Below are 25824 nucleotides of genomic sequence, written 5' to 3'. Positions count from 1 at the left end.
GACCTTCCTCTCCTCCTTAACGGTCTACCACTTCAACGCCCTGAGGAAGGGAGGGAGGGAGGGAGGGAGGGAGGGAGATAGGGAGCTTGAACAAACATATATCACTCCAGTGAGTGAGTGAGTGATGGTTGCAAAGCAAGAGAGAGAGAGAGAGAGAATGAGTGAGAAAGAGAGAGAGAGACGCATACACATACACTTGCATTCTCAGACAAACACATCAAGCTGTTATGCTCATTCACCTTCTACACAATCAAGTGTGCCTGCGTGTTCGTGCGTGTGTGTGTGTGCCTGCATGCATGCGTGTATGTATGTATGTATGTATGTATGTATGTATGTATGTATGTATGTATGTATGTATGTGTGTGTGTGTGTGTGTGTGTGTGTGTGTGTGTGTGTGTGTGTGTGTGTGTGTGTGTGTGTATGTGTATGTGTATGTGTAATGCACTGATCTGACTCTGAGAGCTCTATTTATAGTACAGAAAGTAGAGACTGTCATTTAGCTGGGTGTCAAGCAGCTTAGAGGGAAACCAAACTCTGACGACGGACACCAGCACCATCCTCACGAGGCTGTACAGTCATAACACAAACATACACGGACATCTACATAAGTTAATTATGGTCTAACAGGTCAAAATAAGAACACTACCCACTCCGTTACACTCGTCCAATGACAAAGGGTTAAAGGGGAACAAGTAAATAAAACACTATCTCAAAACATACAGCTGGCCAATGTGGAATAGCTTTCCCTATGTCACCTGCTAATATACATTTATAGTGAGAGGGTCCAAAGAGCCTTTGGTTGAAGTTAATCAATAGTGGCCACAGCTCTGCACTTCCAATGAGCCAGTGACCTCTTCATCCTCCCTTCCTCCTCCTCCTCCCTCCCGCCCTCTCCCTGGTCCATTGTCCATGTCCAGTGCTGACATAAAGACTAACCCATTTACAGAGAGACCATCACCCCCACCAGCCCCTCTATGATATGAATGAGACTCTGGCATTTTATCTCCCCCTCAGGATAAGGTTACTTCTGCTTCTTCAACATCATAATCACAGAAAAGGCCAGCTACTGTGGACACGTGTGTATGTGTGTAAAGTGCACGTGTGTGTGTGTGTGTGTGTGTGTGTGGGTGTGTAGTGTTTATTATCCCCGTCTTTCTGTGTCTATCATGGTCTGTTGACTCCTCTGCTACTCGACGGCACGGAACCCCTCTGTGATGTCATCAGCACAGCTCTTTCCACTGTTTATGAAGCTGGCCAAGTAACTTTCCTAAGCAGTCTGTGTGTGTGTGTGTGTGTGTGTGTGTGTGTGTATATATATGTATATATATACCAGGAACAGATATGTCATAGTGAATCAGTCTTGTTACATAAACAAAGATAAGTGCACACACGCATAAAGACAAACACACAGACACACACACTGCGAGAAAGAGAGAGCAGGATATGTGCTCAGACCTTCACAGCCGTGCCATATGGTCCTCTAGACGTGTCTCTATAGACACTCTACAGTATAAACACATGCTCATACACACTGCCATGTGCTCTATGTCTCTGGCAAGTAATTTACCTCAGTCTTACTGAGCTAACATCAAGCAAAAATCTAAAGGAAGTTTGTTCTGAAGTATCTGTCCTATATCTGAGAGATGTCCAATATCTGAGAGATCTATTACATGTATTAGTGAAAAAATATATAAAGGCAACATTTAAAGTGTTGCTCCCATGTTTAATGAGCTGAAATAAAAGCATAATTTGTTTACATCCCTGTTAGTGAACATTTCTCCTTTGCCAAGATAATCCATCCACCTGACAGGTGTGGCATATCAAGAAGCTGATTAAACAGCATGATCCTTACAAAGGTGCACCTTGTGCTGGGGACAATAAAAGACCACTCAAAAAGGTGCAGTTTTGTCACACAACACAATGCCACAGATGTCTCAAGTTTTGAGGGAGCGTGCAATTGGCATGCTGACTGCAGGACTATCCACTAAAGCGGTTGCCAGAGAATTGAATGTTCATTTCTCTACCACAAGCTGCCTCCAACGTCATTTTAGAGAATTTGGCAGTACGTCCAACCAGCCTGACAACCGCAAACCACGTGTAACCACGCCAGCCCAGGATCTCCACATCCCAGGACCTCCACATCACCTGCGGGATCGTCTGAGACCAGCCACACGGACAGCTGATGAAACTGAGGAGTATTTCTGTCTGTAGTAAATCCCTTTTGTGGGCAAAAATTAATTCTGATTGGCTGGGCCTGGCTCCCCAGTCGGTGGGCCTGGCTCCCAAGTGGGTGGGCCTATGCCCTGCCCGGCCCACCCATGGCTGCACTCCTGCCCAGTCATGTGAAATCCATAGATTAGGGCCTAATGAATTTAATAAATGTCAGACTTGATTTGCCCTAACTAAAAATGTATCAAACCCTACAAAAATGTCCATTAAATATCATCCACACAATAATTCACATTTCCTGTTGCTGCAGGATTATTTTCCTGCTGTGAGAAATTGGTCAAATTAAGATCCTTCATCTGTACATACCCAATCACATTCACTATTTCTCATTCAAGCTCACCTCAAATGACAAAGAGGATTCCAATCTCTGGGACTAAAGCTGGGAAAAAATCCAATCCAATCTCTGGGACTAAGGTTGAGAAAGAAACTGGCATAAATACAGTGCATTCGGAAAGTATTCAGACCCCTTCCCTTTTTCCACATTTTGTTACGTTACAGCCTTATTCTAAAATTGATAAAATTATATTTTATCTACACACAATACCCCATAATGACAAAGCGAAAACAGGTTTTTAGAAATGTTTGCAAATTTATTACATATAAAAAACAGAAACACCTTATTTACTAAAGTATTCAGACCCTTTGCTATGAGACTCAACATTGAACACAGGTGGATCCTGTTTCCATTGATCATCCTTGAGATGTCTCTACAACTTGATTGGAGTCCACCTGTGGTAAATTCAATTGATTGGACATGATTTGGAAAGGCACAAACCTGTCTATATAAGGTCCCACAGTTGACAGTGCATGTCAGCGCAAAAACCAAGCCATGAGCTCGAAGGTATTGTGCGTAGAGCTCCGAGACAGGATTGTGTCGAGGCACAAATCTGGGGAAGGGTACCCAAAGATTTCTGCAGCATTGAAGGTCCACAAGAACACAGCGGCCTCCATCATTCTTAAATGGAAGAAGTTTGGAACCAACAAGAACCCGATGGTCACTCTGAAAGAGCTCCAGAGTTCCTCTGTGGAGATGGGAGAAACTTCCAGAAGGACAACCATCTCTGCAGCACTCCACCAATCAGGCATTTATGGTAGAGTGGCCAGACTGAAGCCACTCCTCAGTAAAAGGCACATGACAGCCCCCTTGGAGTTTGCCAAAAGGGACCTAAAGGACTCTCAGACCATGAGAAACAAGAGCAAGAATGGCGCCGGAGAAGATGGCTGCCGTTTTACAGCCCTCTAACCAATTGTACTATTATGTGTGCTTTTCCGTGTTATTTGTAATTTATTTTGTACATAATGTTTCTGCCATCGTCTCTTATAACCAAAAAGAGCTTCTGGATATCAGGACAGCGATTACTCACCTCGTATTAGACGAATATTTTTTCTTCAACGAGGCGGCCGCAAAGGATACCCTACAGACACCCGACAAGGCCCAAATCCCTGTCATTCGCATGAGAAAGAGGCAGAGATATCGTGGACGTAGGTCGGGGTGCCTTGTAAGGATCCGACGGCGAGCGAGTAAACTGCCTCTCCCATCATTCCTATTAGCCAATCTTCAATCATTTGAGAATAAATTGGATGACCTAATATTACGGTTATCCTACCAACGGGACATTAAAAACTGTAATATCTTATGTTTCACCGAGTCGTGGCTGAACGACGACATGGACAACATACAGCTAGCGGGCTATACGCTACATCGGCAGGATAGAACGGCTGACTCCGGTAAGACAAGGGGTGGCGGTCTGTGAATATTTGTAAACAACAGCTGGTGCACAAAATCAAATACTAAGGAAGTCTCAAGGTTTTGCTCGCCTGAGGTAGAGTATCTTATGATAAGCTGTAGACCACACTATTTACCAAGAGAGTTTTCGTCTATATTTTTCATAGCTGTCTATTTACCATCACAAACCAATGCTGGCATTAAGATTGCACTGAATGAGCTGTATAAGGCCATAAGTGAACAGGAAAATGTTCATCCAGAGGCAGCGCTCCTAGTGGCCGGGGACTTTAATGCAGGGAAATTTAAATCAGTTCTACCTCATTTCTACCAGCATGTTAAATGTGCAACCAGAGGAAAAAAAACTCTAGACCACCTTTACTCCACACACAGAGACGCATACAAAGCTCTCCCTCGACCTCCATTTGGCAAAACTGACCATATCTCTATCCTCCTGATTCCTGCTTATAAGCTAAAACTAAAGCAGGAAGCACCAGTGACTCGGTTAATAAAAAAGTGGTCAGATGACGCAGATGCTAAGCTACAGGACTGTTTTGCTAGCACAGACTGGAACATGTTCCAGGATTCTTCAGATAGCATTGAGGAGTACACCACATCAGTCACTGGCTTCATCAATAAGTGCATCGATGATGTCGTCCCCACAGTGACCGTACGTACATACCCCAACCAGAAGCCATGGATTACAGGAAACATCCGCACTGAGCTAAAGGGTAGAGCTGCCGCTTTCAAGGAGCGGGACTCTAACCCGGAAGCTTATAAGAAATCCCGCTATGCCCTCCGACGAACCATCAAACAGGCAAAGAGTCAATACAGGACTAAGATTGAATCATACTACACCGGCTCTGACGCTCGTCGGATGTGGCAGGGCTTGAAAACTATTACAGACTACAAAGAGAAGCACAGCTGCGAGCTGCCCAGTGACTCAATACTTCCAGACGAGCTAAACCACTTCTATGCTCGCTTCGAGGCAAGCAATACTGAAGCATGCATGAGAGCACCAGCTGTTCCGGATGACTATGTGATCACGCTCTCCGTAGCCGATGTGAGTAAGACTTTTAAGCAGGTCAACATTCACAAGGCCGCAGGGCCAGACGGATTATCAGGACGTGTACTCCGAGCATGTGCTGACCAACAGGCAAGTGTTTACACTGACATTTTCAACATGTCCCTGACTGAGTCTGTAATACCAACATGTTTCAAGCAGACCACCATAGTCCCCGTGCCCAATGACACTAAGATAACCTGCCTAAATGACTACCGACCCGTAGCACTGACGTCTGTAGCCATGAAGTGCTTTGAAAGGCTGGTCACACCATTATCCCAGAAACCCTAGACCCACTCCAATTTGCATACCGCCCCAACAGATCCACATATGATGTAATCTCTATTGCACTCCACACTGCCCTTTCCCACCTGGACAAGAGGAACACCTACGTGAGAAAGCTATTCATTGACTACAGCTCAGCATTCAACACCATAGTGCCCTCAAAACTCATCACTAAGCTAAGGATCCTAGGACTGAACACCTCCCTCTGCAACTGGATCCTGGACTTCCTGACGGGCCGCCCCCAGGTGGTAAGGGTAGGTAACAACACATCTGCCACACTGATCCTCAACACGGGGGCCCCTCAGGGGTGCGTGCTCAGTCCCCTCCTGTACTCCCTGTTCACCCATGACTGCATGGCCAGGCACGACTCCAACACCATCATTAAGTTTGCAGACGACACAACAGTGGTAGGCCTGATCACCGACAACGATGAGACAGCATATAGGGAGGAGGTCAGAGACCTGGCCGTGTTGTGCCAGGATAACAACCTCTCCCTCAACGTGACCAAGACAAAGGAGATGATTGTGGACTACAGGAAAAAAAAGAGGACTGAGCACGCCCCCATTCTCATCGACGGGTCTGTAGTGGAACAGGTTGAGAGCTTCAAGTTCCTTGGTGTCCACATCACCAACGAACTATCATGGCCCAAACACACCAAGACAGTCGTGAAGAGGGCACGACAAAGCCTATTCCCCCTCAGGAGACTGAAAAGATTTGGCATAGGTCCTCAGATCCTCAAAAAATTATACAGCTGCACCATCGAGAGCATCCTGACTGGTTGCATCACCGCCTGGTATGACAACTGCTTGGCCTCCGACCGCAAGGCACTACAGAGGGTAGTGCGTACGGCCCAGTACATCACTGGGGCCAATCTTCCTGCCATCCAGGACCTCTATATCAGGAAGTTCAAGAGGAAGGCCCTCAAAATTGTCAAAGACTCCAGCCACCCTAGACATAGACTGTTCTCTCTGCTACCGCACGGCAAGCGGTACCGGAGTGCCAAGTCTAGGTCCAAAAGACTTCTCAACAGCTTCTACCCCCAAGCCATAAGACTCCTGAACAGCTAATCATGGCTACCCAGACTATTTACACTGCCCCCCCCACCCCCACCCCCCACCTCATCTTTTTACGCTGCTGCTACTCTGTTAATTATTTATGCATAGTCACTTTAACTCTACCCACATGTACATATTACTTCAACTACCTCAACTAGCCAGTGCCCCCGCACATGGACTCTGCACCGGTACCCCCCTGTATATATAGCCTCCCTACTGTTATTTTATTTTACTTCTGCTCTTTTTTTCTCAACCCTTTTTTGTTGTTGTTTTATTTTTATTTTGTATTAAAAATAAATGCACTGTTGGTTAAGGGCTGTAAGTAAGCATTTCACTGTAATGTCTGCACCTGTTGTATTCGGCGCATGTGGCCATTAAAATTTGATTTGATTTGATTTGATGAAACCAAGATTGAACTCTTTGGCCTGAATGCCAAGCGTCACATCTGGAGGAAACCTGGCACCATCCCTACGGTGAAGGATGTGGGGATGTTTTTCAGCGACAGGGACTGGGAGACTAGTCAGGATCGAGGGAAAGATGAACGGCGCAAAGTACAGAGAGATCCTTGATGAAAACCTGAACCTGATCGAACATCTCTGGAGAGACCTGAAAATAGCTGTGCAGCGACACTTCACATCCAACCTGACAGAGCTTGTGAGGATCTGCAAAGAAGAATGGGAGAAACTCCCCAAATACAGGTGTGCCAAGCTTGTAGTGTTATACCCAAGAAGACTCAATGCTGTAGTCACTGCCAAAAGTGCTTCAACAAAGTACTGAGTAAAGGGTCTGAATACTTACGTAAATGTGATATTTCATATTATTATTTTTGTATGTATTTGCAAACATTTCTATAAAAACCTGTTTTTGCTTTGTCATCATGGGGTATTGTGTGTAGATTGATGAGGGGGAAAAACTATTCAAATACATTTTAGAATAAGGCTGTAACGTAACAAAATGTGGAAAAAGTCAAGGGGTCTGAATACTTTCCGAATGCACTGTATATTCAAGCTGAAATGGAGGAAGCCTGTACGTGACAGTTGTCATTCAGTTGGCTAATATGTGAGGAGGATGGAAAAAAGCAGCCTTCTAACCACACGTTCAGAATTCTGGGCTTCCTCAGTGTCCCCATTGCCAATATGTCCCGCAATGGTTTAGACTAGAGATATGAAGAACTGTGATTTCTTACAGGTCATATTTCTGGATAAAAAATGATAGGAGAGAGATGACCTGGAGTTGAATCAAAGCCCTACCAATTTCTCTGAGGTTAGTCAATTTTTGAAATGTGTAAACATTAATATTTCAAATGAACCAAATGTGGTGATCAATATTTCAGAAGCACATTCTAACAGCTCACTAAGAATTAAGAACATCTATACGAATATTCTCATATATTATATTTGAACAGCTTCACGTTCCCAAATAAAGGGCAACATTGTGAAAAAATAAAGCCAAAGTGGGTGATTTAATGTCACTTTAATTAATTGGCTGATCCCCACTGATGATCTGGAGGGAATTATGTGATCCTTTCGTTACCCACAGGAAGTCCCACCCAGTTGGCCACTTTAAAATGGTGGAATGCCTCAATGGCAAGCAGCATCGCATTAGTGGAAACCAATACTTTTCTCAGGGCAGGCCTGGTTGCAGCTAGATATGTTTGCGTCGCGTCTGGGACAATTTTAGTGTTTTTTCTAACTTGAACCCTTTTCCTAACCTTAACATAATTCTCCTAACCTGCCATGTTAACAGTCAGTCAGATAAGAAGTGACATGACAGGGGCCTCCAGTCAGACCTTCAGCAGAAGAGGTCAGAGGTCAGGAGGGGTTATCACAGAGGTACCTAGTTGTCAGTCTACTGGATGTGTGTGTGTGTGTGTGTGTGCGTGTGCGTGTGTGTATGTATGTGTATGTGTGTGTGTGTGTTCATCAAGCTGACATAAACTCAATGCCCTGGTTGTCAGTCTGTATGACAGCAGTAGACCTCCAGGTCCCTATAGAGGAGAAACTTTGAAGACCACAGAGTGACCGTACTGTGACCGGGGTCATGGTCGCCCTGTCACAGCTGTCACTGAGAGGAGACGCCACACCTGCCTTAGTGACAGGCTGGGACAGAGGAGATTAGGAGGAGAACCATGTCAGAGTACCAGTCTGTGAGAGAAAAGGGTGTGAATGAAAATGTGTGGCTGAGAGTGTGTTTGGGTGGCAAAGTGTTGTGGATGTGTTTCTGGGTTGTTATGAGTGGGACTTCGCAAACAGGTGATCTCCATTCTGTCTTGCTTAGCTCTAACAAAGTGTGTTTGTAGGTGTAGGTGATTGTGTGTGTGTGTGCGTGTGTGTGTGTGTGTGTGTGTGTGTGTGTGTGTTTGTCTGCTACAAAGCTACAGTATATGCCTGTACAGTCTTTTCAAAAAGGGCAAAAACCTCTTCCAAATAAATCATCTTCACCCTCCTCGGCCCACACCAGTCCTCCATCACCACTTTACCCCTTTATCTGTCTCTGTCACTTTGAGTTCTCCAACTCCACCTAAGTGTAACACCACTCTCCTCCTCTCACAGGTACCCTGTTTATCACTGTCACAACTCCTCTTAACCCCTCCTAACTCCACCAAACTCCTCCTAACTCCTCCTAACGCCTCCTAACTCCTCCTAACTCCTCCTAACGCCTCCTAACTCCTCCTAACGCCTCCTAACTCCTCCTAACGCCTCCTAACTCCTCCTAATTGTACCTCTACTCTTCTCCTCTCACAGGTACCCTGTTTATCACTGTCACAACTCCTCTTAACCCCTCCTAACTCCACCAAACTCCTCCTAACTCCTCCTAACTCCTCCTAACTCCTCCTAACTCCTCCTAACGCCTCCTAACTCCTCCTAACTCCTCCTAACGCCTCCTAACTCCTCCTAACTCCTCCTAACTCCTCCTAACGCCTCCTAACTCCTCCTAACTCCTCCTAACTCCTCCTAACGCCTCCTAACTCCTCCTAACGCCTCCTAACTCCTCCTAACTCCTCCTAACGCCTCCTAACTCCTCCTAACTCCTCCTAACTCCTCCTAACGCCTCCTAACGCCTCCTAACGCCTCCTAACTCCTCCTAACTCCTCCTAACGCCTCCTAACGCCTCCTAACTCCTCCTAACTCCTCCTAACGCCTCCTAACTCCTCCTAACGCCTCCTAACGCCTCCTAACTCCTCCTAACGCCTCCTAACTCCTCCTAACTCCTCCTAACTCCTCCTAACGCCTCCTAACGCCTCCTAACGCCTCCTAACTCCTCCTAACGCCTCCTAACTCCTCCTAACGCCTCCTAACTCCTCCTAACTCCTCCTAACGCCTCCTAACTCCTCCTAACTCCTCCTAACTCCTCCTAACGCCTCCTAACTCCTCCTAACTCCTCCTAACTCCTCCTAATTGTACCTCTACTCTTCTCCTCTCACAGGTACCCTGCTTTATCACTGTCACCGATGACTCATGTAGTATACCGTTTTTTCCCAGAGAGATAAGTGTATGTAAACTTCCGACATCAACTGTATATAATGTAAATGTGATGTAACTTAGAATGTATGATATTAATCTAGTTTAAAAATAATAAGCCTAATTATTTTTTTAAAGCAAAAACAAGTACTGATGCAAACACCTGATTGTATCTCATGAAAGAGAAAAGGAACTGAGAAAGATGTGTTTAAAGCTGATCTTGTTAAAAAAATAAAAAAATAACAAAGAATAATAATAAAGGCCCTAGAGGCAGCAGACTAGTGGTGATCATAGGGGTTAGGGTGGAGGAGAGCCCTTAGTGCACTACAGAGGGGTGATGGTGGGGTGGGGATGGAGGGGTTAGGGTGGAGGAGAGCCCTTAGTGCACTACAGAGGGGTGATGGTGGGGGTGGGGATGGAGGGGTTAGGGGTGGAGGAGAGCCCTTAGTGCACTACAGAGGGGTGATGGTGGGGTGGGGATGGAGGGGTTAGGGTGGAGGAGAGCCCTTAGTGCACTACAGAGGGGTGATGGTGGGGTGGGGATGGAGGGGTTAGGGTGGAGGAGAGCCCTTAGTGCACTACAGAGGGGTGATGGTGGGGTGGGGATGGAGGGGTTAGGGTGGAGGGAGGCCCTTAGTGCACTACAGAGGTGTGATGGTGGGGTGGGGATGGAGGGGTTAGGGTGGAGGAATTAAGGGCCTTCTGCATGTGTATTTTATATTGGGTTGAACAGAGGGTAGACAGAGAGGTGAGTAAGACTGTATCTGGTAACAGTTAGAATAGGAAAGGAGCCTATGGTTATGGGTCCTCTGAGTTATGGGATCTGTGAGTTAAGGGATCTCTGAGTTATGGGATCTGTGAGTTAAGGGATCTGTGAGTTATGGGATCTGTGAGTTAAGGGATCTGTGAGTTATGGGATCTGTGAGTTAAGGGATCTGTGAGTTATGGGACCTGTGAGTTAAGGGATCTGTGAGTTATGGGATCTGTGAGTTATGGGATCTGTGAGTTATGGGATCTGTGAGTTATGGGACCTGTGAGTTATGGGACCTGTGAGTTAAGGGATCTGTGAGTTATGGGATCTGTGAGTTATGGGACCTGTGAGTTAAGGGATCTGTATAAGAAACCATTATGACAGATACTGTGGGCATGGCAGAGTGTAGGAGAAGATCTATAGCTTATCATCTGTTAACAACACACACGCACACAAACACACACACACAAACACCCAAGCACACACAAACACACACAGACAGAAATACATACACACACGATGCTGAACCATAGGTCAAAGCCTGCTTGCTCTGCAACAGCTATGAAACATCATGGGAATTTGATGATGTAGGAGTATTGATATCTGTGTGGGAGGAGTGGAGGAGTGGAGGGTTACAGGGAGGTGGAGGGAGGGTAGATGAGAGGGGGGTGGAGGGATGGAAGATAGGAGGGGTGGAACACGCACATGCACACAGACACACACACACAACCACCCACCCCTCCAGCCCACACACACACACACACCAAGTCCTTCGTCTCAGACTCACCTGGCAGAAGACAGGCTTGTATCTGTCTGAGAACAGCAGGGTCAGCTCTTCTGAGTCGTACTCCTGGGGCAGCCGGTCCACACAGAGGCACTTAGAGTGGAGGTGGTGACCCGCAGTCAACTGGTTCACGTCTGTCCATTGGACCATGACCGCACGGTCCCCCTGCGGTCGCCCCAGCAGCTCCGACCGCGCCCGCGACGCTGAGTCCTTCTTCATGTACTCCACGAAGCCGTAGCCCTTGGAGTGTCCGGTGAGCTCGCTGTAGACCAGGAAGCAGCGCTCAATGTTTCCGTAGGAGCGGACTAGGTCCTCCAGCTGCTGGGCGGTAAAGGTGTGGGGCAGGTTGGTGAGGCAGAGCAGACTGTCTGTGGGCTGGAGCTGCACCGTGATGTCCCGGCTGCGCACCATGCTCTGGTGGAGGGAGCGGATGGCATCCTGAGCCTGGTCACCGTTCAGCAGGGTCACAAACGCTGGAGGGCACGGATAGGAACACACAGAGACAGGGACGGAGACAGGGACATGGACAGGGACACACAGAGATAGGGACGGAGACAGGGACAGGATAGGGACACACAGAGACAGGGACGGAGACAGGGACAGGACAGGGACACACAGAGACAGGGATGGAGACAGGGACAGGGACACACAGAGACAGGGACAGAGACAGGGACACGGATAGGGCCGCACAGAGACAGGGAGACACAGACAGGGACAGGGACATGGACAGGGACACACAGAGACAGGGACGGAGACAGGGACAGGACAGGGACACACAGAGACAGGGACGGAGACAGGGACACGGATAGGGCCGCACAGAGACAGGGACGGAGACAGGGACAGGACAGGGACACACAGAGACAGGGACGGAGACAGGGACAGGACAGGGATACACAGAGACAGGGACAGAGACAGGGACACGGATAGGGCCGCACAGAGACAGGGACGGAGACAGGGACAGGACAGGGACACACAGAGACAGGGACGGAGACAGGGACAGGGACACACAGAGACAGGGACGGAGACAGGGACAGGACAGGGACACACAGAGACAGGGACGGAGACAGGGACAGGACAGGGACACACAGAGACAGGGACGGAGACAGGGACAGGACAGGGACACACAGAGACAGGGACGGAGACAGGGACAGGACAGGGATGCACAGAGACAGGGACGGAGACAGGGACACGGATAGGGCCGCACAGAGACAGGGAGACACAGACAGGGACAGGGACATGGACAGGGAGACAGGGAGAGGAGAAAACAAAAACACAGGGACAACAGTAGACACACACACACACACACACACACAAACACAGTGGGAAACACATGCAGAGAGACAGAGAATGGGAGAGGGGTACAGAAACATACACACCCAGACAGACACACCCAGACAGACACACCCAGACAGAAAAACAAACACAGATACACAAACAAGGAGACACAGCCAGAGAAACACAGCCAGAGAAACACAGAGACACACAGAGACACACATAGACATACAGAGATACACAGAGAGAAAGACCCACATTAGCTGGGAGCAGCCTGGAAATAATCTATTCACTGACACACATATTTAACCTGCTTCAAAACACACAGTGACAGAACAGCATGCTAGATCACTGACAGGGGAGGTGTTTACAACATCACAGGCCAATAAACATGGCTAATCAAACCTGAACCCTTTCAAACTAATGCTAACAGCCCGAAACTACGGTCTCGTATTAATGAACATGCACCTGTGGAACGGTCGTTAAGACACTAACAGCTTACAGACGGTAGGCAATTAAGGTCACAGTTATGAAAACTTAGGACACTAAAGAGGCCTTTTTACTAACTCTGAAAAACACCAAAAGAAAGATGCCCAGGGTCCCTGCTCATCTGCGTGAACGTGCCTTAGGCATGCTGCAAGGAGGCATGAGGACTGCAGATGTGGCCAGGGCAATACATTGCATTGTCCGTACTGTGAGACGCCTAAGAAAGCGCTACAGGGAGACAGGACGGACAGCTGATCGTCCTCGCAGTGGCAGACCACGTGTAACAACACCTGCACAGGATCGGTACATCCGAACATCACACCTGCGGGACAGGTACAGGATGGCAACAACAACTGCCCGAGTTACACCAGGAACGCACAATCCCTCCATCAGTGCTCAGACTGTCCGCAATAGGCTGAGAGAGGCTGGACTGAGGGCTTGTAGGCCTGTTGTAAGGCAGGTCCTCACCAGACATCACCGGCAACAACGTCTCCTTTGGGCACAAACCCACCGTCTCTGGACCAGACAGGACTGGCAAAAAGTGCTCTTCACTGACGAGTCGTGGTTTTGGTCGGATTAGCGTTTATCGTCGAAGGAATGAGCGTTACACCGAGGCCTGTACTCTGGAGCGGGATCGATTTGGAGGTGGAGGGTCCATCATGGTCTGGGGCGGTGTGTCACAGCATCATCGGACTGAGCTTGTTGTCATTGCAGGCAATCTCAACGCTGTACGTTACAGGGAAGACATCCTCCTCCCTCATGTGGACCCTTCCTGCAGGCTCATCCTGACATGACCCTCCAGCATGACAATGCCACCAGCCATACTGCTCGTTCTGTGCGTGATTTATGCAAGACAGGAATGTCAGTGTTCTGCCATGGCCAGCGAAGAGCCCGGATCTCAATCCCATTGAGCACGTCTGGGACCTATTGGATCGGAGGGTGACGGCTAGGGCCATTCCCCACAGAAATGTCTGGGAACTAGCAGGTGCCTTGGTGGAAGAGTGGGGTAACATCTCACAGCAATAACGGGCAAATCTGGTGCAGTCCATGAGGAGGAGATGCACTGCAGTACTTAATGCAGCTGGTGGCCACACCAGATACTGACTGTTACTTTTTATTTTGACCCCCCCTTTGTTCAGGGACACATTATTCAATTTCTGTTAGTCACATGTCTGTGGAACTTGTTCAGTTTATGTCTCAGTTGTTGAATCTTGTTATGTTCATACAAATATTTACACATGTTTAGTTTGCTTAAAATAAACACAGTTGACAGTGAGAGTTTCTTTTCTTGCTGAGTTTATATCTAAATCTTTCATGGCTATCAGCCTCTTGCAGTTGACATCTTTTAAAGCAGAGCAGAGTAGCCAACACTATCAAGGACTGGTGCATTTATCCTAATGCCCTTCCAGTGTTCTGAGAATGTTGTGCTAAGTGCAACAGGATAGAGACTAATACTGGCATTATCAGGAGAGGAATTTGTGTGCTGTAGAGTTATGACTAATGATTTGAGAGACATCCCACTGATGTCTGATGTAGCTGATGTAACTGTGGAGCTGAACCCAGAGCACTAATGTGATTCCAGGATTGTTCTGTCAGATGACACAAGAGAGGACCTCTCTCCCACGTCCCACCGGTCGGCTGCTAGAACTCACAGCTCCATGTGCACCACTTCACATTCCATGAAAGCATTAATACACGCCACCCGCCATCCCGCCCTGCAACCGCCTGCGCAGAAATCAATTAACTCAACACTCTAATACTCAAACTGCATAATGGATCTATTTCTCTGAGCTGAGACGGTAATCTGGTTATATTGCGGTAAGTACAGTAACATTACACTGAAAGTAGCATGTATGCTGTTTTAGGCAGACTTTATGCCCTCTCTGAAACCTTCAACCTTCTGTGTTTATCATTCTCTCTTTATTTCTCTCTCTCTCCCTTCATCAAACACACCAAGAAGCGGTGGCTTACTAAATGGAACACCGCTGCTCAATATTTTCTTCATGTGAGACAGTGGAGTGTAGGAATAGAGGGAGGGGAGGAGAGCTCAAAGCGTCTTATATAGCTTACACAATAATCTTATAATACAGAGGCGCTCCAGAGGCTGCTGCCAGGGTTTCAGGTTAAACGTTTCTCTCCAAAATACAAAGAGGCTCTTAATTACAGGGCTTTGCTTCGAAACGCAGCAATTGTTCTGTATTTCTGAAAGGACTGTGTATGGCAAGAGGAATGGATAGAAGGAGAGAAAGACAGAGGGAATCTTTTGTGGAATCCTCTCAAAGCCTACAATTCTACATGCCATGTTTCCTTGAGAAGTCGCTAATTAAAATCACATGACACATTGTGTAGAACACAGGGCTTTGCTCACCTACTTTGCTCCGGTCAATACCATACTGTAGATGACACCCTCTCTGTTCCTACACTAGAGCCATGTTTGTACTCCATGTACCCAACAGATGGTAACACATGATGGGAACATGCCCCAACCCACATTAACGGGACTGTAGTAGAAAGAGTCAGGAGTTTTAAGTTCCTCTTCGTCCACATCACCGAGAACTTGTCATGGACCAACAACACCACCACTCTTGTCAAGAAGGCGCAACAGCGTCTCTACTTCCTAAGGCGGCTGAAGAAATTCGGTATGCCACCCCGGGTCCTCTCCAAATACTACCGCTGCACCATCGAGAGCGTCCTGACCGGTTACTGGGCCGTCTTCCCCAGCAGGTGGGACTGTTCTTCCACCCATCCTGGACATCTACTCAAAATGGTGCCTGAGTAAGGCATGCAGCATCATCAAGGACCCCACACACCCCAGCGACACCCCAGTTCTCTCCCTTCCACCATCTGTTACCAATAGGCTCAGAGACAGTTTCTATCTACAAGCCATCAGACTGCTGAACACTTGAACCGGACTGACCACCTGCTCTGATTCTGCACACCTTAGCACACATCACAACTGCTGCTACCAGACTCCTATTATACTGCTACATTTATACACTTGCCCCCCTGCCCTTCCCCTATACACGTCCATTCGGAAAGTATTCAGACCCCTTGACTTTTTCCACATTTTGTTACGTTGCAGCCTTATTCTAAAATGGATTCAATATTTGTTTTTCCTCATTAAAAAACTGAAATACCTTATTTACATAAGTATTCAGACCTTTTGTTATGAGACTCGAAATTGAGCTCAGCTGCATCCTGTTTCCATTGATCATCCTTGAGATGTTTCTACAACTTGATTGGAGTCCACCTGTGGTAAATTCAATTGAATGGACATGATTTGGAAAGGCACACACCTGTCTATATAAGGTCCCACAGTTGACAGTGCATGTCAGAGCAAAAACCAAGCCATGAGGTCGAAGGAATTGTCCGTAGAGCTCTGAGACAGGATTGTGTCGAGGCACAGATCTGGGTAAGGGTACTGAAAAAATTCTGCAGCGTTGAAGGTCCCCAAGAACACAGCGGCCTCCATCATTCTTAAATGGAAGAAGTTTGGAACCACCAAGACTCTTCCTAGAGCTGGCCGCCTGGCCAAACTGAGCAATTGGGGGAGAATGGCTTTAGTCAGGGAGGTGACCAAGAACCCAATGGTCACTCTGACAGAGCTCCAGAGTTCCTCTGTGGAGATGGGAGAAACGTCCTGAAGGACAACCATCTCTGCAGCACTCCACCAATCAGGCCTTCATGGTAGCGTGACCAGACAGAAGCCACTCCTCAGTAAAAGGCACATGACAGCCTGCTTGGAGTTTGCCAAAAGGCACCTAAAGACTCTCAGACCATGAGAAACAAGATTCTCTGGTCTGAATGCCAAGCGTCACGTCTGGAGGAAACCTGGCACCATCCCTACGGTGAAGGATGGTGGTGGCAGCATAATGCTGTGGGGATGTTTTTTAGCGGCAGGAACTGGGAGATTAGTCAGGATCGAGGGAAAGATGAACGGAGCAAAGTACCGAGAGATCCTTGATGAAAACCTGCTCCAGAGTGCTCAGGACCTCAGACTGGGGCGAAGGTTCACCTTCCAGCAGGACAAAAACCCTAAGCACACAGCCAAGACAACGCAGGAGTGGCTTCGGGACAAGTCTCTGAATGTCCTTGAGTGGCACTGACAGAGCTTGAGAGGATCTGCAGAGAATACTGGGAGAAACTCCACAAATACAGGTGTGCTAAGCTTGTAGCATCATACCCAAGAAGACTCTAGGCTGTAATCGCTGCCAAAAGTGCTTCAACAAAGTACTGAGTAAAGAGCCTGAATACTTATGTAAATTTGATATTTCCTTCTTTTTTTATTTATTACAAAAATGTCTAAAAACCTGTTTTTGCTTTGTCATTATTGTGTATTGTGTGTAGATTGATGAGGGGAAAAAACAACAATTTAATCAATTTTAGAATAAGGCTGGAACGTAACAAAATGTGGAAAAAGTCAAGGGACTCTGAATACTTTCCGAATGCACTGTATACCATGCGTAGCCCGTACATACGACTAATACAATTTGAGATTGATTTCAACAGGCAGCTAGAAGGGCAGTCCAAGAGTTGAGACCTTGGTTGTAACACACACAGATTATACTTTTTTTCTCATCCCTTTGGTTGCCGTAAGAAGCCCAAACTAGACCCTGCCTGCTGATTTACAGCACGTCAATTAAAAGAGCAATCACAATAGGCAAAGCCAGGGTTCTTCTGTCTCTCCGAACACACACACACACAATCTGGATATAAACACATAGAGACACAACAGACACGTGTCAACAGAACAAGGTCAACTCGAGTCTAACTCTTTCGCAGCAAGAATGAATGTTTTCTCTCCACCACCGTAGCCTTGACGTCTCTGGCTCTCCCTCCCTGACAGCTAACAGAGAGAGAGAGAGAGTGAACACGTTTCACTGTTATCACAAACTGATCATCAGAGCAGCACTTTCATTCGCATCTCTCCTCAGGCACCCTGGCCTAAAGTATTGTGTTCTGCATAGGAACCACCCACCCACACTCTCCACTCAGCCCCATCACGTACTGCTGACCCTCCCCCAGCTCCAGCCCCTCTAGCCCCCATCCTCTCTCAGCCTCTCCTGCCCCCCAGCTCCAGCCCCTCTAGCCCCCATCCTCTCTGAGCCTCTCCTGCCCCCTGCTCCAGCCCCTCTAGCCCCCATCCTCTCTCAGCCTCTCCTGCCCCCCAGCTCCAGCCCCTCTAGCCCCCATCCTCTCTGAGCCTCTCCTGCCCCCCTGCTCCAGCCCCTCTAGCCCCCATCCTCTCTCAGCCTCTCCTTCCCCCCAGTTCCAGTCCCCATCCTCTCTGTCTCTCCTTCCCCCCAGCTCAAACCACTCTAGCCCCATCCTCTCTCAGTCTCTCCTTCCCCCAGCTCTAGCCCCTCCAGTCCCCATCCTCTCTCAGCCTCTCCTGCCCCCCAGCTCAAACCCCTCTAGCCCCCATCCTCTCTCAGCCTCTCCTTCCCCCCAGCTCCAGCCCCTCTAGCCCCCATCCTCTCTCAGCCTCTCCTTCCCCCAGCTCAAACCCCTCTAGCCCCCATCCTCTCTCAGCCTCTCCTTCCCCCAGCTCAAACCCCTCTAGCCCCCATCCTCTCTCAGCCTCTCCTTCCCCCAGCTCAAACCCCTCTAGCCCCCATCCTCTCTCAGCCTCTCCTTCCCCCAGCTCAAACCCCTCTAGCCCCCATCCTCTCTCAGTCTCTCCTGCCCCCCAGCTCAAACCCCCTCTAGCCCCCATCCTCTCTCAGCCTCTCCTTCCCCCAGCTCTAGCCCCTCTAGCCCCATCCTCTCTCAGTCTCTCCTGCCCCCCAGCTCAAACCCCTCTAGCCCCATCCTCTCTCAGCCTCTCCTGCCCCCCAGCTCTAGCCCCTCTAGCCCCCATCCTCTCTCAGCCTCTCCTTCCCCCAGCTCCAGCCCCTCTAGCCCCCATCCTCTCCTTCCCCCCAGCTCCAGCCCCTCTAGCCCCATCCTCTCTCAGCCTCTCCTGCCCCCCAGCTCTAGCCCCTCTAGCCCCCATCCTCTCTCAGCCTCTCCTGCCTCCGTTTGAGTCCATAAGGAGTACAATCTGTGGCTTGTGTATGTCCTCAGTGGGTGTGGGGGGGTCGTCAGGAGGGCTATCAGGGTGGCTGACAGGGGGGGTGCTCAGGGTTGGGATCCCTTGTGCTTGGGGTTCTTCATTTGTTTGTCCGGCTGTGATGTCGAGGCTATGGTCAGGGTCTAGTGTGTACTGTTCTGCTGCAGTGTCGAAACTTTGGTCAGGATCTGAGGTGGGCTGTTCTGCTGGCTTCTCTGATGGGGTGGACAGCTTTCTAACGTGTTGTTCTCTGTCACCCGTCATTGTTCTCACCATCTCCTCCAGCACTCTGATCCTCTCCTCTAGTGCTCTGTTCTTCTCCTGCTCTTTCTCCTGTTGATGTTGTCTCACCACAGTCCAGACATGTCTGTCTCTCTCCACGTCCAGTTAAGGGGGTGTTGTTGTGCTGGACTGTTGTCTGGGTCTGTGCTGACTGGAGTGTAATCACCTGCTGTTCCAGCTCCATCTGCCTTACCTCCAGCTGGGTGAATGTATCCTTCATTTCAATGAGGGAGGAGTTCTCTCTCTCTCGCTCTCTCTCTCTCTCTCTCTCTCCCTCTCTCTCTCTCCCTCTCTCTCCCTCTCTCTCCCTCTCTCTCCCTCCCTCCCTCCCTCTCTCCCTCTCTCCCTCCCTCCCTCTCTCTCTCCCTCTCCCTCTCTCTCTTCTCTCCATCTTTCACTTCATCTCTCACTCTCTTTCTATCTCCATCTTTCACTTAATCTCTCTCTCTCCATCTTTCACTTCATCTCTCTCCCTCTCTCTCTCCATCTTTCACTTCATCTCTCTCTCTCTCTAGTATATATACCACAACCACTCCATTTCACTCACTCACCAACCCGTCACCAGACTAGTACCTTGCCCTACCCTCCATCTCTCAATCACTCCCTTCCTCTCGCTCTACCTCTGCAATCATTCCATCTCTTGCACCCACCAACCTATCACTAGTACGTTTCCCACCCCTCTGTCTCACAACTACTCTATAACTCTCCCCTGCAATCATTCCATCCCTCTCTTCGAAAATCATTCCATCCATCTCCCCCTTCCCTACCTCCCTGCCACATAATTTCCATCACTCACTTTCTCTCCCTGCATGTTCCACTAACTCAATCATTCTCCTCCTCTCTCTCTTCCCTCCTCTTCTATGCTTGTCTGATGTCATTAGAGTTAACATAAGTCCCCTAATAGACCTCTGAACCACACCATAGAGTCTAACGCCCATGCCACCACAACCTGAAAATATCCCTCCCCATCACACCAGAGACGGCTTCCTTCCCCTTCGTGTAGAGACTGAAACTAGCCTGTCTATACGGTCTGTGAACCACAGTAACACTCTAGAGAAGTTGAGAGGACACATGCTCTCTAATTTAGACTGTCAACAGTGTTAAGGCCAGTGATGGGAAACCCACAGCTCAGGTCAGGGGGACATGCTACAGCGGTCAGACCTGATAATAGACTGAGTGAAATGGAGAACGTATGAATGTCAATGAAGTCTGTTGAGGACCCCTGGGCTATGATAAAGCTGGTAGTGTATGGGCAGAGTCCTGAAGGGAGAAACTCTCTGGAAGTGTTATTTATGATGAGACTCTACGGGTTAAGAACACTAAAGTGAAACTTAAGTATTCACTGTGCTAGTGATGTAAACATCCAGGATTCAGAAGTGGGTCTGACATAATGATGAATTATATGACGTAAAGAGATCCCACACACAGTACAGCTGCCCTCAAGGATCAGATATTGCCTGTATGGCAGGTTAGCAACACACAACAATTTGGTCTCATGGGTCTTTGTGCGCATCAGGCCTGTAGACTCTGATAACCCACTGCAAAGGGTCAGTGCAGTGTGTGTGTGTGTGGGTGGATAGATGGGGATGTTGTGTGTGACTCAGTGGTGCAAGCCAGACTCACACACACACCTGCTGTTTGTAGAGATAACACCAGAGGGGACAATAGGGCTGGGTGTGAGACTGCCAAGTGTTCCTGTGAAAGCTGTTGTTTTCTCACTATCATTACCAATACCGCCTTCATCATCATCATCATCATCATTACCAATACTGCCTTCCTCCTCCTCCTCATCATCATCATCATCATCATCATCATCATCATTACCAATACTTCCGTCATCATCATCATCATTACCAATACTGCCTTCATCATCATCATCATTATCAATACTGCCTTCATCCTCATCATCATCATTACCAATACTGCCTTCATCATCATCATCATCATTACCAATACTGCCTTCATCATCATCATCATCATTACCAATACTGCCTTCATCATCATCATCATCACCACTACTTCCTTCATCATCATCATCATCATCATCATTACCAATACTGCATTCATCATCATCATCATCATCATCATCATCATCATCATTACCAATACTGCCTTCATCATCATCATCATCATCATCATTACCAATACTGCCTTCATCATCATCATCATCATCATAATTACCAATACTTCCTTCATCATCATCATCATTACCAATACTTCATCATCATCATCATTACCAATACTTCCTTCATCATCATCATCATCATCATTACCAATACTTCCTTCATCATCATCATCATCATCATTACCAATACTTCCTTCATCATCATCATCATCATCATCATCATCATGACCTTCTTAACCTTCAGTTAAAACACAGACAGGCTCTTTAGTTTATCAAGGAAAGGTGTTGTGAAGAGGTCTTGAACTCACCGAAGTCAAGTCAAGTTTTTGCAGTTCTGAGTTAACAGTTGTTTTTGTATGCTGCACAAATCATGCTTCATTGACAGCATGGCCAATGTTGAATGTTTATCATTTTAAACTTGGAAAAGAGACCCTTAATCGCTCGACAATCCTACCGGGACCACACAGCCACTCCACTGAATAGCAGACTAGTGATTGCTTTGCAATGCTTGCAGTTAGCCACTGATTCCTTTCAAACCACTCATTGTTGAATTTGCGATTTCCAACTTGTTGTGTAATGTTTATGTCTAATGGCCGATGAGCACCGATACGTTTTATCTAAAATGTATCTTCATTATTTCTCTTCATATGACAAGGATTAAAAAGGATTTGCCAGTAGATTGTCCACTTGATTCATGATGATGACTGCTAGCTAAGATTTTGAAAGTATGATGTTGACATGATCAGTCCAATCAAAGCAACTGTAGATATAACGTGATTTGACGTCATTTTATCTGTGGCCAATGACATTGAGCCTTCTTGGATGGGCACTTCTAATGTAACTCTATGGCAGCACCCAAGGGGCTTGAATTTTCGAGCTCTACCCTTAGACTTGGCGGTGACGTAGTGTCCCCATGAGTGACAGAACACTGAGCTAATCACGGCGCAACTAGAGAACATTACCAACACCTACGCTCCGTATTTTCCGCTGTCTGCCCCACCACTACAGAAAGTACTGAGCTAGGCTGAAACACCTGCATTTTGGAGCTGCCTTACAGAAGAAAGCAAAAAAGAGACCATGTTTGTATGCGGCTTTATTAACTCAATGATTATTTTTATTTGCAAACTGATATGTGACACATATTAATGCCAAAATAAAATGCAAAACAGGCAAGTTTAAATGTGGGGCTCAAAACAGGTGGGGCTCTGCCCCACCTGCCCTGAATGACGGGTCGCCACTGCTCAGGTTTGATTTCCTGGGTCTAAACAGAGCTGGAAAAACAGCTCCATCAAATACTATGAAACTAGGAGCAGTGTTATAGAGACGCAAATCAATTAGCTGCCCACATTTACAGCTACTGACTCACACAGAACAGATGGACAGATGACGATGGAGACAGAGAGAGAGAGGGAAAGAGAGACAGAAATAACAAGAGGGAGAGTTGGGGAGAGAGAGAGACAGAAAATTAGAAAGAGGAGGGAGAGATAAAGAGAGATAAATGAGAGAGAGAAATGAGAGAGAGAGAAAGAGACAGAACATTAGAAAGAGGAGAGATAAAGAGAGAGAGATACATGAGAGAGAGAGCAAGAGCGAGAGCGAGAGCGAGAGAGAGAGAGAGAGAGAGAGCGAGAGAGAGAGAGAGAGAGAGAGAGAGAGAGAGAAACACAGACTCAGTGAGCATAGCCTTGCTATTGAGAGAGGCCGCCGTAGGCAGACCTGGCTCTCAAGAACAGACAGGCTATGTGCACACTGCCCACAAAATGAGGTGGAAACTGAGCTGCACTTCCTAACCTCCTGCCAAATGTATGACCATATTAGAGACACATATTTCCATCAGATTACAGCGATCCACAAAGAATTCGAAAAAAAAACAATTTTGATAAACTACCTTATCTACTGGGTGAAAAACCACAGTGTGCCATCACAGCTGCAAGATTTGTGACCTGTTGCCACAAGAAAAGGGCAACCAGTGAAAAACAAACAACATTGTAAATACAACCCATATTTCTATTTATATATTTTCCCATTTGTACTTTAACTATTTGCACATTGTTACAACACTGTATATATACATAATATGACATTTGAAATGTCTTTATTCTTTTGGAACTTCTGAGTGTAATGTTTACTGTTAATATTTATTGTTTATTTCACTTTTGTTTACTATCTACTTCACTTGCTTTGGCAATGTTAACATATGATTCCCATGCCAATAAAGCCCTTAAATTGAATTGAAATTGAATTGAGAGAGATAAATGAGAGAGAGAAAATGAGAGAGAGAGAGAGAGAGAGAGAGATCTGCCTGCAGCTGTCCTCAGGGGCAATTACAGGGCCGAGAGGTCTCAAGTGGTATTGTCACTTTAGATTTGTGTGTATTGTTATGAATTGTTAGATACTACTGCACTGTTGGAGCTAGGAAAACAAGCATTTCGCTACACCCGCAATAACATCTGCTAAATATGTGTATGCGACTAATAAAATGTAGAATTGGTTTGCTAAGTACTCTAGGCCGGCAGACACTCGACAATCCTACAGGTCTGTCCGTGCCTTTAGCTTCGTGGCAAAAGAGACGACAATTTACATCTAAAGCCTTTAACACATTTATATTTTACAATAACAGGGGAAGGGGCTAGTCAGAACATTGCCCTCTCAGAAACAGATGTGGTTCTGTAAACATTTAGCATCTTTAGGTCATTGGCTAGTAGAAACCGGATGGAGGCGGAACTTCAGTACATTGGGTTATATAATGGGATGTTGAGGCTGCCAGATACACGGCCGGCCCGCACATTAGGCAGGATTAGGCAGCCACCTATTGCGGCAGATTGACGAGGGCTGCATTTTCTGAGCTAAACTGACCAACACATACCTCCAACAACAACACATAAAACCTCAGATAATTCTGCCCAAAAACAATGACAATTTCTCTCAACCAGTGCCATATGGGCTTTTTAGGTGAGCGCTGATGCCGCTCTTTGATAAGCAGTGCCCACTTTGTCAAAGGCAGGGGCACAAAATATTTTGCTTGAATGGCAAGGACCAGCCCAGGCCAGATAGGATACAAGCTCTCCTTCTTCAGAGATGTGAGTGGTTTGTGACACAAGCAATGGCTTTCATAGTACACTGTTCCTTTTCTTTACAGTGCCTCTTCCTGTCTCCTTACAGTGCCTCTTCCTGTCTCTTTACAGTGCCTCTTTCTGTCTCTTTACAGTGCCTCTTCCTGTCTCTTTACAGTGCCTCTTTCTGTCTCTTTACAGTGCCTCTTCCTGTCTCTTTACAGTGCCTCTTCCTGTCTCTTTACAGTGCCTCTTCCTGTCTCTTTACAGTGCCTCTTCCTGTCTCTTTACAGTGCCTCTTTCTGTCTCTTTACAGTGCCCCTTCCTGTCTCTTTACAGTTCCTCTCCTGTCTCTTTACAGCTGAACACGACTCCTAAACATCCTATACAAAGAGTGTGATCATAATCAGCTCGCTATTTAAAGGAACATCTTGAACATTGGAGAAATACTGAAATTGTCATATAATGAAATCTGTGAATCTTTGAAAACACAGGATGAAGGTAGAAAGACTACTCCCTAGGGAATCCTTTGACGACAACCCACCAAAACAAAACATAAAAAGCATCCTAACAGGGAAACCAGACCGGCCACGTTGTGTGCGCGAGCATCGCAAAATAAATGTACACGTACATGTTATTCAATCATTTCATCCACACTGCTCGCATGCGTCAACAGGTGTCTGCTTTGCCGAATGCTAAAATAAAACGTGGTTCTATTTGAGAAGCTCGACTCTGCAAGTCCCGCCTCTCCCATCTACTCATTGGTTTTCACGAGCATACAAACCCACGTGGATGCTTGAAAGATTAACAAGGAGAGATAAATCAAAGATAACCAACTACAAACTAAATAGCATTCCCCTTTTATCTGTGGATTAATCGTCAGAGTAGAGAAACACAAAATGTTGTATGACTCCGGGTAAAAATTCTACAAATATCCAGAAAAAAAAGCCCCATATGCATTTCAGGTAAAATAATGTTTATCTCCCAGGACGAACTAGTAAGCAACAGCAAGCTAGCTAAATGTGCATTAATGTTTTATGTGTGTTTTGACCTGTCCCCAAATTAATACAGTTGGTTCACAGTTGGTTTTGGGATTTTAACCCCAAATGATCACATCTGGTGGTGATAAACAAAATCAACATGTGCGCGATGGCGGACACACATGCACGGCCAGTGTAGCCAAAGTGTAATGATGGTCCAACC

General features: G+C 47.0%; 1 protein-coding gene across 2 annotated transcripts in view; it reads right to left on the bottom strand.

The window, feature by feature from the left end:
• The window catches only part of raver2 (ribonucleoprotein, PTB-binding 2), a 125930-nt gene that overhangs the window by 67344 nt on the left and 32762 nt on the right, over positions 1–25824 (bottom strand). For both annotated transcript variants that reach the window (XM_041840088.2, XM_041840089.2), the window contains exon 3: positions 11355–11824. In XM_041840088.2, coding sequence (XP_041696022.2) covers positions 11355–11824 — 470 coding nt within the window. The remainder of the gene's footprint in view (positions 1–11354; positions 11825–25824) is intronic.

This window comes from Coregonus clupeaformis, chromosome 20, assembly GCF_020615455.1.
Source record: "Coregonus clupeaformis isolate EN_2021a chromosome 20, ASM2061545v1, whole genome shotgun sequence".
NCBI classification, from domain to species: Eukaryota; Metazoa; Chordata; class Actinopteri; order Salmoniformes; family Salmonidae; genus Coregonus; species Coregonus clupeaformis.
The sequence above is the reverse complement of the archived record's forward strand: the minus strand, read 5'-3'. Positions and strand labels throughout refer to the sequence as shown.